The sequence below is a fragment of the Dasypus novemcinctus genome, chromosome 26 (genome assembly GCF_030445035.2).
Source record: "Dasypus novemcinctus isolate mDasNov1 chromosome 26, mDasNov1.1.hap2, whole genome shotgun sequence".
Taxonomy (NCBI): domain Eukaryota; kingdom Metazoa; phylum Chordata; class Mammalia; order Cingulata; family Dasypodidae; genus Dasypus; species Dasypus novemcinctus.
This window is the reverse complement of record NC_080698.1, coordinates 55,536,083-55,548,739: the sequence shown is the minus strand read 5'-3', so window position 1 is coordinate 55,548,739 and position 12,657 is coordinate 55,536,083. Positions and strand designations below refer to the sequence as shown.

At 52.1% G+C, this 12,657-nt stretch overlaps 1 protein-coding gene across 7 annotated transcripts in view; it reads right to left on the bottom strand.

Annotated features, from left to right (window-relative positions):
• The window catches only part of CFAP100 (cilia and flagella associated protein 100), a 58,993-nt gene extending 48,166 nt beyond the window's left edge, over nucleotides 1-10,827 (bottom strand). For 4 of the 7 annotated variants that reach the window (XM_071212246.1, XM_058288567.1, XM_058288573.1 and 1 more), the window contains exons 1-2: nucleotides 10,753-10,827; nucleotides 9,524-9,628 (exon numbers count right to left, since the gene is read on the bottom strand). In XM_071212246.1, coding sequence (XP_071068347.1) covers nucleotides 9,524-9,569 — 46 coding nt within the window. In that variant the 5' untranslated portion in view covers nucleotides 9,570-9,628; nucleotides 10,753-10,827. Of the gene's footprint in view, nucleotides 1-9,523; nucleotides 9,629-9,997; nucleotides 10,363-10,752 lie in introns of those variants that run through there. The other 3 variants (XM_058288566.2, XM_058288571.1, XM_058288568.2) reach the window with 3 other exon arrangements.
• Between the last annotated feature and the right edge of the window lie 1,830 nt (nucleotides 10,828-12,657).

Here is a 12,657-nt window from a genome sequence, read left to right as displayed (position 1 = left end):
CCCAGGCATGGGGCGTGAGCAGCTGGGTGACATTTTTGAGATGGAGATGCCTGGTGAGGGGCAAATGGAATCAGGAGTTCCCGTGTGCATGTGCTCAGTGTGGGCTGTCTATTAGGCATTCAAGGGGAGAGGCTGAACAGGCAGGTGGATATAAGCCTGGAGCCCAAGGGAGGCATGGGGCTGGAGATCCGACTTTGAGAATCACCAGCATATACTACAGCACATCAAGCCTTCCAAGATGTGTAGAATGTGCCTTGAAACCACTCTGGGTCAGGGAGCTGGGATGTAGTCTCTGCCAGGCATATGCACCAAATTGCAGATGGAGTATTGGGATTCAGGTGAAAATCCCGGATATAACGAGGGAGCATCACCAACACTTCTGGAGGCATAGAGGGCAATCAGATGTGAAACACAGCAACCCCAGGCCAAAAAGTGATGCAGAAGAGTTGAATTTGGCATGCAAAGACGTTTTAGGGCTATTTTTAACTCATTGATTTCATATACTGTATATATATTTATGTATGCAGTGGAGTGACCTGTGATAGAAAGCTGTGCTTAAGTAAGTCTAAAAGAGCTGTTGTGAAATAAGTGAAAAGCCTAAGGCAACCACTGTTTGGCAGCAGTTTTTCTTTCTTAGTGCTTTGAGGTCCCCGGTTCAAACCCTGGGCCTCCTTGACCCGTGTGGAGCTGGCCCATGCGCAGTGCTGATGCGAGCAAGGAGTGCCCTGCCATGCAGGGGTGTCCCCCACGTAGGGGAGCCCCACGCGCACGGAGTGTGCCCTGTAAAGAGAGCCGCCCAGCGTGAAAGAAAGCGCAGCCTGCCCAGGAATGGTGTCGCACACACGGAGAGCTGACACAAGATGACGCAACAAAAAGAGACACAGATTCCAGGTGCCGCTGATAAGGATAGAAGTGGTCACAGAAGAACACACAGCGAATGGACACAGAGAGCGGACAACTGGGGGGGGTGGGATGGGGAGAAAAAAAATTATATATAAAAAAAATGACAGTGGGTCTTAAATTTAGTGAAATGCAGTGTTGGGCTTCGCGGGATAGACAGAGGCTGAAAAGGTGAGCAGAATCCAGAGAGGGGGAGGAAGACCCCAATCTGCCCGCTGGGGCCTGGCTGGAGCCCCCAGCCTGGTCATTAGGGTCTCCGCGCTTGTCCACAGCTTACCCTGCCAGCTCACTGCACCCGTCCTACCCCTCCTTTCCCACTTTGTGTCTTCAGCTGTGGCCCTCCCCAGAGGCATCTTTCCCCTCTCCCCGCCTTCCTCGATCGGCCAACGGCACAGAGATAAGAGTCACCCTGACCGCACGCCTGGTCCTGGGCTCTACACCTGGACCCGCTCATCTCCTCCCCACGTGGCCCTCACGTCACAGATGAGGACCCTGGGAGTCAGGGGCACCGGGTGGCTTCCCAAGGTGCACAGCCAGGGAGTGACATCTGCACACTCCCAGCAAGGGCTCCAGTGCCTTCTGCAAACTCGGGGGCCTCCAGGCCTCCCTTTCCGCTTGCACCATGAGGAAAGGCGTGGAGTCCCCTCTCCCTGGGTTCAGGCAGGACCCACATCTCTGTCCAGCCTAGTCCTCAGCTGAAGCTCTGCCTGGAACAAAGCGACCAGGACACAGCCTGGACGAAAGGGCTGAACCAGAGAATGGAATTTTATCAGCGGTGGCTGCAGAGATGGGGCAGCCTCTGCCGATGGCCTGCTGTTTTAGTTTGCTAAAAGCTGCTAGGAGCAATATATCAGAAAACGGGTTGGCTTTTTTAATGGGAATTTTTGAGGTTAAAAGCTTAGAGTTCCGAGGCTGCGAAAATGTCCAAATCCAGGCATCGTCAGGCTCCTAGCCGCTCCTGGACTCCCTCCAGTGGCAGGGCACATGGGGGCAGCTGCTTCTCTTGGGGTCCCATATATTCAGCTTCTGGCTGCCCCATTGAGGCTTCCTCTCTCCTGGAATCCTCTCTGAGCTCCTGTTCCTTCTCCCTGTCTCTGTGGCTTGTTTCTGTGTCTGCTGCTTTCAGCCCTCTGTTTATAAAGACCCCAGCAGCAGGACCAAGACCCACTCTGGGCCACACCTCACTGAAGCAATCCAATCAAAGACTCCCCAACTAAATCTATTTGAATCTAAAGGCCGCACCCCCTCAGGAATGGATTAGCTCCAAGAATGTGCTCTTTTCTGGGATTCACAAAAAACTTCCAACTGTCACACACTTCCTGCCCCCGAGCGCCTTTCTCCCCTTCTTTCATAGCAAGAGGGCAAGGACTTCATTTCCGAGCATCCCTCCAACTCTGTGTGGCCCTGTGCCTATGTATGGGACATGAGCAGGGGTCATTCAGGGGAGGGGTCCCTTGGTGCCCTACCCCTCCCGTGCTGCTGTCCGGCACAATGAGGCCAGCACAGCAGCAGGTGCAAAGCAACTGGGGCCTGGAGCAGAGCCGCCATGCCAGCCCGCGCACCTGCCCCGACAAGAGGGAAAACACACCCTGCTGCCGCAGCTGTGGTTGTCTTATGCATCAGACTTCACCCTGATGCCCAGGCCTCTCTGGTCTATAACTAGAAAAACAAGATTTCCAGTTCCTTTCAGAATTTCCCAGAAATTCCTCTTCTCTCTTATCCCAGGGATGCATGGGAAAATGCACACGGGGGCAGGTTTTTTTTTTTTACCACTTTGATTCTCGGGGCACACAGACCCAGCTCCCCCCCTGCCAAGGCCAGACCCCCCCAGTGACTTCACACCCCCATCTGGTTGCCTCTCTGGGTAAGCCCAGCCTGTCCCGTCCCTAGGAACTACTGTCTTCCAAGCAGGCGAAACATTCAGAGCCAAATTTGGTTGTCATTTGCTCACCCACAAACCGCTGGTGGTTTTCACGGCAGAGGCCTGAGGCTGCCTCCAGCCACCACCCCGCCTGCTTCAGGGCCCCTCCCTTGGATGCACTCTCTCCAGGCTGGGTCAGCCCATCATTCTCAGGGTCTCTGTTCAAATGTCTCCTCCTCCAGGAAGCCTTCCAACCATAGACTCCTTATGTCATTCTGGAAACCATCTCATCTACTTAGTTATTTAATTCCTTTACTTGACATGTTTTTAATGGAGGAACCATTTGTGCCCCGCTCTGGGGAGGCAGCAGCACACAAGGCAGTTCCCAGAGCTGATATTTTCCTGGGGTGGGGGAGAGACAACAAGATAAGTGAGGAAAAGGTGGGAAGTGCCAATGAGACTAAGAAAACAGGCTGTAAAGGTGGAGCAGGGTGGTGGGTGGTGATGTTTGAATACATTCCAAAGGAAGTGAAGGAGGGAGCCACAGAGGAATCTAGAGCAAGAGCAGTCCAGGCAGAGCACACAGCAGTGCAAAGAGCTGAGGCGAGGTTTGCCTGGTATGTTAGAGGAGCCGTGAGGCGGCCGGTGTGTGGGTGCAGAATGAGCAAAGAGGGGGTGTTGTTTGTAATTAGTCTCCTACTGTAGCATTGTTTATGAATTCCAAACATAGATATTGGATTATGTCTGTGAACTGATCTGTTCTTCTGGGTATATTAGATTGGATTGGATTCAGAGGTTTCACTTGCCCTTGATTAAATAATGATTAAGGCTTTGATTGGTCCATGTCCGCACCGCAGGGAAGGGAGGTTGGAGTTTTTGAGCTGGAACTGGGGAAGTAAACACATGGGAGAAAACAGAGCAACTGAGCCTGCAGAGAAATGAGCCCCAGGAGAGAGACAAGACTTATCCCAGCCTACAGCTGATACTGGAGGAAGCTGGGACCACGGAGCCTCAGGAGGAAGAGGGAAGCTGAATGTCAGCCGCCATCTTGCTCTAACACGCGGCAACAGACTTTGGTGAGGGAAGTAACTTATGCTTATGGCCTCATAACTGGAAGCTTCTACCCCAAATAAATACCCTTTATAAAAGCCAGATTTCTTGTTTTGCACCAGCACCCTTTTGGCTTGAATAATACACCTACAAACTCTCTGAGAGCAGGAATTACCTCTGTTCCATTGACCCCTGTATCCCCCAAACTAGCAGAGTGTCTGACCCAATAAATGTTGGTGAGTGCCTAAATCAACGTGGTCCCCAGAGTAGCCTAATGGGCAGTTGGGCAACCCCTTCTCACTCCTGGACATAAAGGTCAGGTCACTTAAAACCAAGTTTCCCCAAATTGCCAAAATAAAATACTGAATCCAGCTTATCCCCACCGCTACACAGTCAGAAGTGGTAGGGAAAGGCTGGCAATGGGTATGTCTGACAAGGCTTTCTGGACCCCCACATCCTTCCCAGTGTGGAAATGTGGACAGAAGGAAGGGGAACTCAACACTCAGGTGTAATTGGCTGTAGCACGGATGACCCTCTCCCAACCTTCTCCTGGGATCCTGACCTCTTAGGAAATAAACTGGGTCCCTGAATGAACAACCCCCAACTCCCACCCCCTTGAGGCTCAGGGCTGGGTTCCAGAGTGGACGCCTGGAGCCCCAGAGATGGAGCTGGTCCCCCGGAACTGGCTCTGGGTGCGGGGCAGCCACCAGCTCTGACTTGGGCACCTCGTGGTCCACGCTGAGCTTTCCCTGGCTCTTCTGTGTGGTCCAAGCTCTCTTCTCTTTCCTCTCAGACTCTGCTCTGGGCCAAAGAAAGGCCTTGGGCAAACTCTTGCAGCCCCTCTGCCTGTGTCTTAGGAATGGAATTCTAGACATAAATGCCAGAAACTGGACAATCTCCCCGCTTCAACCCTTCCCACTGTCTCAACAGAACCGGACAGTCCTCCCTCTGGACATGAGGTCCACACTGGCCTTCTGTCACTTCATGAAAACTTCAAGTTCATTCCCACCTCAGGGACTTTGTCTGGACTGCCCCCACTGATGAAAATGCCCTGCTTTGCACCCACTCATCCATCAGGAATGCCACGGATATGCAAACGCCACCTCCTCCGAGAACCCTTCCCTGCCCGCTTGTCCATCTGAATTACCCTCATCCCCCAGGACTTGTTCAAAGCATCCACTTCTTTCCTTTACGTGATTTATTGTCCTTTGTAACTATAGACTGTTTATTTTCCTTTGCCTGCCCCCACCCCCTCCACTCCATCACACGTAAGTCCAGTGAGGGAGGACCAATGAGGGAGGACTTCCTTCAGCTTTACTCAGGCCTACCCAGCACATACATGGCACTTAATAAATGTTTGTGAATGAAAGGAAAAACTCAGCGCTCTCCACCACCCAGTCTCCTGTGTCCTGCGCACCCCGAACGCCCTCAGCAGCCCCCGCTTAGCCAGCAGGCGCGCCCCGAACGCCTCCCGTGCCGGCAGAGCGTCTCAGTGTCCACCACGCAGCCAGAGGGCCACCTGGCGTGCCTCCTGCTCGGGTGGCCGGCCTACCCCGGCCCCGGGAGCCGCGAGCTTTCTGAGGAAGCTGGTTCCCCAGGGGCCCGGCCCGTGGACCTTGTGAAGAGGGTACAGGGAGGGTTTCCTGGAGGGGCTCAGCCTGAGCCGGGTCCCGAAAGACAGACCTGGTGTGACGGCGCTGGAAGGCGGAGGAAAGGGACACAGAAGAGCTGGGCCAAGGGAGGGCAAAGAAACAGAGCTGTCCCCACGAGGCGAGCCTGGACGATCGGCCCAGGGGTCCCAGAGCCTGACGAGGGAATGATAAAGCTACCCTACCCAGCGCTTTCCCCCAAAGAGATGACCTTCCCGTATTATTTTTATTAATATTATAAATATCATTTATATTAATGGCACAAAGGTCTATAGGATCATGGAGTAAAACATAATATCAGAGGCTGTGCTGCACAAACAGTCCCTCCACCATACCCGTCTCACCCCCCGGCCTTGCCTGTGCCCACACCCACAGCCACCCTTCCCCCCTCACTCTTTCAGCATCTCCTTCCTTCCCTCCCTCCCTCCCACTCAGGCTTCACACACTGGAGACCATCTTGTGGGGAAGGGAGGAGAGCGTTGGTAGCAAAAATAATAATAGAAAAAGAAATATATCATTAAAGTTACTGTTTATAAAGCACTTACCACCTGTCCGGCAAGGCGCTGAGCCCTTAGCAGGTGTTTTCGCATTAAACCTCGCCCTAGCCCAAGGGAATAGGGATTCTTCCCATTTCACAGGTGAGAAAGCTGAGGCTCTGAGAGGTGAAGTGACTCGACCAGGTGGGCCAGCAAGGAAGCCTCCAGAGTCCTGCTCTGGCTTCAACGAAACAAGCTCCCCGCTGACTGGGGTGGAAGTTCGGTTTGGGATTTCAGCCTCCTCAAGCCCGTCGCATTCCCTCTTACTCTTTGTTTCCCAGCTCTGGCAGCTGAACCCCAGAGACATGGATCTCAGTTCTCCTGGCTTGAGCCCCTGCCCTTGCACCCTGGCCACGCTGACTGCAGCCTGCCCAGCCCGGGCCTGCCATACCGCTGCACAAACACACAGACCATGGCGCTAGCGCAGGGCAGCCTCCTATCTCTATGGGTCTCAACACAGGTTCTACACCCAGTCTCGATGGGCCACCGAAAGCCGCGGGGTCCCAGGATGCCCGCCATCCAGCCATTCCCCTTGTGCTATGGGGTGAATTGATGCGTTGTATAAATCCTTCAGTGATCTTGTCATAGCCCAATTACCTTGCATTGCGTGAGTGCCAAGAGAGCTAATTTGTTATCTGTAGACATTTCCAAGCTACCCTTTTCCTGTAATTCTGTTTCAGTTTTTCATTTTTCAATTTACAATAGAACAAAAAGAGAAAGAGCAAGAGGAATAGAGGGGAATCTGCTAAACACCCATTAAGAGTGGACTGGTTACATTATGATACATCCAGACTATGGGACTGCTGTTGTGCTCAAAACCACAAAAAGTGTAAAGAAACTCAACTGTGTCAGTGAGGCACCATCTCCATGGCATACCACTTACATGGGAAAAGCAAGGTACAGTGTAGCGTATTGTGTGATCATTTGTAGTAGAGAAAGAAAACCCATGTCTATACATATTTACTTGTTTGTACATAGAATACACTTGCAAGGGTACATAAGAGACGGTGGCATGGCTGCCCCCATGGAGTGGGCACGGGTGTCTGGTGACAGGGCAGGAGTCTCTGAACATGCTTTTGAATTTTGAGCCATAGGAAAGCTTTTTCCCATTCAAATGATCTATTCAAAACCAAGAGAATGAAGAATATATGGTTGATAAGGGTTTAATATCCAGAATATATATAAAGAACTGCTGTAATTTAACAAGAAGACAAGTAGCACAGTTAAAACATGGGCAAAAGTCATGAATAGATATTTCTCTAAAGAAGCATGTTGTAACTGAAAAATTAACAGATATGTTTTATCCACTGAATTGTATTTTAGGCAACTGCTAACCTTCTGATATATTACAATGTAGCCAAAAGAAAATGCCAATAGCTGTGATAGCTCATTGAATTATAGCCTTGATGTATGTAACCAGAAGCAGATATCTGTAATTGTTGTAATGCCTTGAACTGTAACTCAAATGCCTTGCTGCTCTATTGCTGATGCTATCTTTTAAAACTGCATCATCTTTGCCCAGTGACTGGGCATTAGTGAGACAACTCATTACTTGTGTCCCCTTATCTGGTTTTGCAACCCTGAAGTTGGGCACCCTTTTGCACACAGCCCCTTGTTGATTAATGATTAAACCCAGAACCAACCACCCCCATTTCTAAGCTTCCTTGCTAAACCAAAGCAGTTCTAATCAAAGTTGGCCTGCTTGATGGGCGCAGGAACCTAAACCTTAAACTTAAGTGAACTACGCACGCAATCAATCCGTGCATGCTCCGTAATTAGGCCATCTCTAACCTTGTCCTCCCTCGTTATCCTAGGCCTGCTGCCTTTGAATGTATAAAACCCTGAAAGCTTTCCAGTTCAGGGAGACAGTCTCATGCCCAACAGGCCTTCTGATTTCCTTGCCTTTGCACTTGGCAATAAACTTTTCCTCTCTTTGAAACCCTGGTGCTGCATAATTGGCTCTTCTTTGTGCAGAGAACCCCTGCATTGATTGGTATCAATGTGAAAAGATGGTGAGCATCATTGTTCATCAGGGAAATGCAAATAAAAATCACAATGAGATACATTTCACACCCACTGGTATGGTTACTATTTTTTTAAAAATGGAAAATAAGCAGTACTGGCAAGGATGTGAAGAAAGTGATACCCTTATACATTGCTGGTGGCAATGTAAAAGGGTACAGCCACTGTGGAATTCAGTTCGGTGGTTCCTCAGAAAGTTGAACATTGAATTACCATATGACCTGGGCAATCCCACACCTAGGTATTAATATACCCCCCAGAAGAATTAAAAACAAGGACTCAGGGAGCAGATATGGCTCAAGCAATTGGGACCCTGTCTACCAGATGAGGGGGGTCCTGAGTTTGATTCCCGGGACCTCCTAGTGAAGGTGAGCTGGCCTGAGTGGAGAGCTGGCCTACACGGAGTGCTGGCCCGCGCAGGAGTGCTGGCGGAGCCAGATGACGCAACAAAAAGAGACACAGAGGAAAGACAATAAAAGACACAGCAGACCAGGGAGCTGAAGTGGTGCAAGAGATTGAGTACCTCTCTGCCACTCTGGAAGGTCCCAGGATCAGTTCTCGGAGCTGCTTAAAGAGAAGACAAGCAGACACAGAGAGCAGACAACGGGGTGGGGGGGGGGGTGGGGAGGGGAATAAGTAAATCTTTTTTAAAAAGCAGGGTCTGGAACAGATATTTGTACACCAATGTTCATTGCAGCATTATTCACACTAGCCAAAAGGTGGAAGCAACCCACGTGTCCATCAACAGATGAATGGAGAAACAAAATATGGTTTATCTACACAATGCAAAAAGAAGTGAAGTGCATGGATGAACCTTGAAGACATCATGTTGAGTGTAAAAGACAAATATTGATATGAAATACCTAGAATAAACAAATTCATTGGGACAGAAAGTACATTACAGGTTGCCAGGGACAGGGGGTGCGGGTGGGAAGGGGAGAGTTCTTGCTTAATGGGTGTGGTTTCTCGTTAGAGGTGATGGAAAAGTTGGGGTAATGGATGTTGGTACTGGTAGCATAACAATGAGAATGTAATTAATATCACTGAATTACGCACTTGAACATGGTTAAAATGGGAAATTTGGGGTTGTATATATGAACTACAATCAAGTTTTTAAAAAGTGTATACTATTTAGTTCTGATATTTAAAAATCCCAAAACACGTACATGGCGGGTGGATGGTACAGCCTCTTGACTCCCCCAACCATGCAACAAAAGTGGCCGCAGAAGTGCCTGAGCTCTGGCGCCACCAAGTGTGATCCTGGTAAGGAGGGTGTTGCCATCTGACCGCTTCACCCGGGCTCCACCTGGCAGGTGCCACTGGAGGAAAGCTGCGAGATGCTGACCCCCAAGCCCCCTTCCTCGGTGCCTTCCCAAGGAGCTTCATTTCTGCCTCACGGCCGGACTTTAGGACCAGCGCAAGTCTAGCCTCCACTGTCCCAGGCCCCGAGGCTGTGAAGGAGAGCCACACCCCAGGCTGGTGGCCCACCCCTGCTGGGTACTCACTGTCAGCGGTTGTGTCTTTGACCATGGTGGACAGCATTTTGGACATCCTGGATGAGGACCAAAGGGTCACTGCAAAGCTTGGCCTCGGCTAAAGGAGATCTCCACCTGGAAAGTGACATGGTGCTTGAGTGGGTGGTCCACCAGCGCCCAGGCCCCTCGCCCAGGTTTCCACCAGGCTCATCACTGGGGACTCAGACTTGCTCAGCTCTCTGCCTCCTCTCCCACCTCCCCTTCGGTCCTAATCCTTCTGTCCCTAGAACATGGCAACGCTGCTGTCTCAGGGCCTTTGCACCAGCAGTCTCTGCCAAAATAGTTCTTCCCCCACGCAGCCCAGAGGATGGGATTGAGTCCTCTTCTGCCTTCAGTGTGAGCTCAAATGTTGCCCCTTTAGGGAGACCTTCTCTTATCATTCCATCCAAACTGGTTTCTTTCTCTCCACCCCCATAAGACCTCTGTTTTCTTCTGTGCAATTACCACTCTGATTGATCTCTTCAAAACATGGGTGAACCGCCTATTTCTCCCTAGCACGGAAACGCCACGAGGACAGGGCCCTTCACGGTTTGTAGCGGCTGCGCCCATCAAATCACCTGGACTCCTTAACCAGCCACCGAAAGAAATGGGGAGGGGTGTGCCAAATAGAGTCAGCGCGGTGCCACGCCCACAGCCAGGAAGGGCGGGGGTAGGATTCGAACCCAGGCTTGCGCCTTTCCCGGGGGGCTGCAGCCCGCGGCTGGGAGAAACCGGGGGGACCAGGAAAACCTCAGGTTAGCAGGCGCTCTGCCTGCCCACACCGCCCACGGGTCCCGGGGAGCGCCCTCGGCTATACACAGCAAGAGAAGTTCAAGGTATGAAGGGACAGGTAAGTGATAAAACGAGTAAGACAGAGTGGAGAACGCGGGGAGCCTTGCCAGGAAGTCTGGCGCGGGGGTCCCGGAGAGGCCTGCGGGCGATGCGGGCGCACCCCGGCCCCGCGCGCACCCCCGACCGCACGCGCACGCCCGATCTCACATGTACCCCCGACCTCTCACGCACCCAGGCCCCGCGCGCACCCCCGACCCCGCGCGCACCCCCGACCCCGCGCGCACCCCCGGCCCCGCGCGCACCCCGGCCCCGCGCGCACCCCGGCCCCGCGCGCACCCCCGACCCCGCGCGCACCCCCGACCGCGCGCGCACCCCGGCCCCGCGCGCACCCCGGCCCCGCGCGCACCCCCGGCCCCGCGCGCACCCACCGGCCCCGCGCGCCGCGGACTGCCGGGATTTTTGTCGGCTCTAAGCGTCCGAATCCTCAGTTTACGTTGCTGTGGCAACCATTGTCCCCGCCGGAGCCGTGACGTCACAGAGGCCGCGAAGGCCCAGCCGAGTGGGGGTGGGGCGGCTCACACGGCGGGGCCAGGGGGCGGCGGGGGCCAGTGGGCGGCGGGGGCCAGGGCAGAGGAGAGGGGGTCCAGGCTCCTACTGCCCTCGCTCCGGGAACACCCAGCACAGTGTCGGTCCTGGCGCCCCAAGGGCAGCGACTGGCACGGGTGGGGGGCCCCGTGCACGGGAGTGTCATTCTGTCCGTCCGCACTCCCTCCTGCTCGTCTTCTTTCACTCTGTGATCATGTGTTTCCCGAGGGCCCCGCACCGAGCTGGGCGCTCCAGATGCTCCTGGAGGGGACCTCACCTTCCAGGGGGCTGGTTCTCAAAGTGCGGCTCTGAGACCAGCGGCGTCAGAAATGCTGGGAATGAATGAAAAAGCAACACTTCCTTCCCCACCCCAGAATCAGAAACTCTGAGGTGAGGAACACCTGGTGACAAATGCTATCGGTAAAAAAGAGAGAGGAGGGCTGGAGGGGATAAAGAGCAGGGGGCAATTTTAGATGGCCCAGAGTCAGCAACTGCTGTGGCCAGGGGTGTGGGGTGTGCCTCCTGGCCCCCTAGCTCCTTGCTCCTGTCCGCTCTGATCATGGTTTTCCCATATACAAGAATTTACATTTCCATGGGAAATGACATTTATAAATCCATATGTGGGGATTTAGAGATTGGCAAAGGCTGCAAGGAGAGGTGGGACGCGGCAGGGCTCTGCACGCCTGTCTTGTCAAGGACATTTAGGGGTCCCTGGGGGAACCTAAAGAAGAGCCTGCAGGACTGTGAAGGGGTCTCGGGGAGAACTTCAGCAGCTCTTGGCTCTGCCCAAGACAGCTGTCATGGGTGGGGAGGCCCGTTGTACATCAGGAGCCATCTGGTAGAGCGGGGGGTGGGAGGGAGGAGGGGGCTTCCACCGGATGGAAGGACTGGGAGTCCCTCAACAGCAACGGGAGGGGACAGCTTTCCAGCCAGCAGTATCCACAGGGTGCCTTGCTCAAGGGCGAAAGAAAGTTGCGTTAAGCCGCATATGTGACTTGTGTGTGTATGCGTGGATGTTTGTTACAGCAGCTAACATTAAACGCCCTGAATAGGCAAGTGACTCCTTATATTGTCATTCAAAGTCCAAAATGATTTAGCTCCCGACTTATCTCCCTACAAACTGTTGAAAAAGAGCTGAACAAAAAGCTGTGTGTTAGAGAAGCAGTTTGTTAACTAGCAACCTGGGTAGGAAAGCAAATCTGTAATGAGACTTCTAGCAATCCAGAAAATAATCGACCCAAAGAAGAAAACGTCCAGAATATTCTTGCCAATTCATTTATAGAGACAGATATAATTTATGAACTCTTGTGAATTTTCACATTAACCCAAACAGAGTGTTTGCTATGCTCCTAGCCCTGTTCTATGAGCTTTAAACCAATTAATTAACTTAATCTGCAAAACAAACCTATGGAGTATATTTATAGATGAAGAGACTGAGTCTTTGAGAGGTTAAGAAATGTGACTACATAGGGCTAGCAAGTGGCAGAGCCAGAATTGGAAGTTAAGCAGTAGAGTGCCCTTATTTGCTTTTAGCTATGATACACTTTGACTCCCGCCAGGACTTCTTTTCTAATTTTATGCAATTATCCAAAACAAGGATGCACAAACTTTGAAAAAAAGCCCATGAGATACATGTGTATTTCACGATAAAGACAAGTTTGTTAGGAAATTTCTACATTCTTGTCTTCTTTGTTTTGGTTGTCAGAGATTTAGAGCAAAAACTGTGGCCTGGTTTGGAACTTTTAATC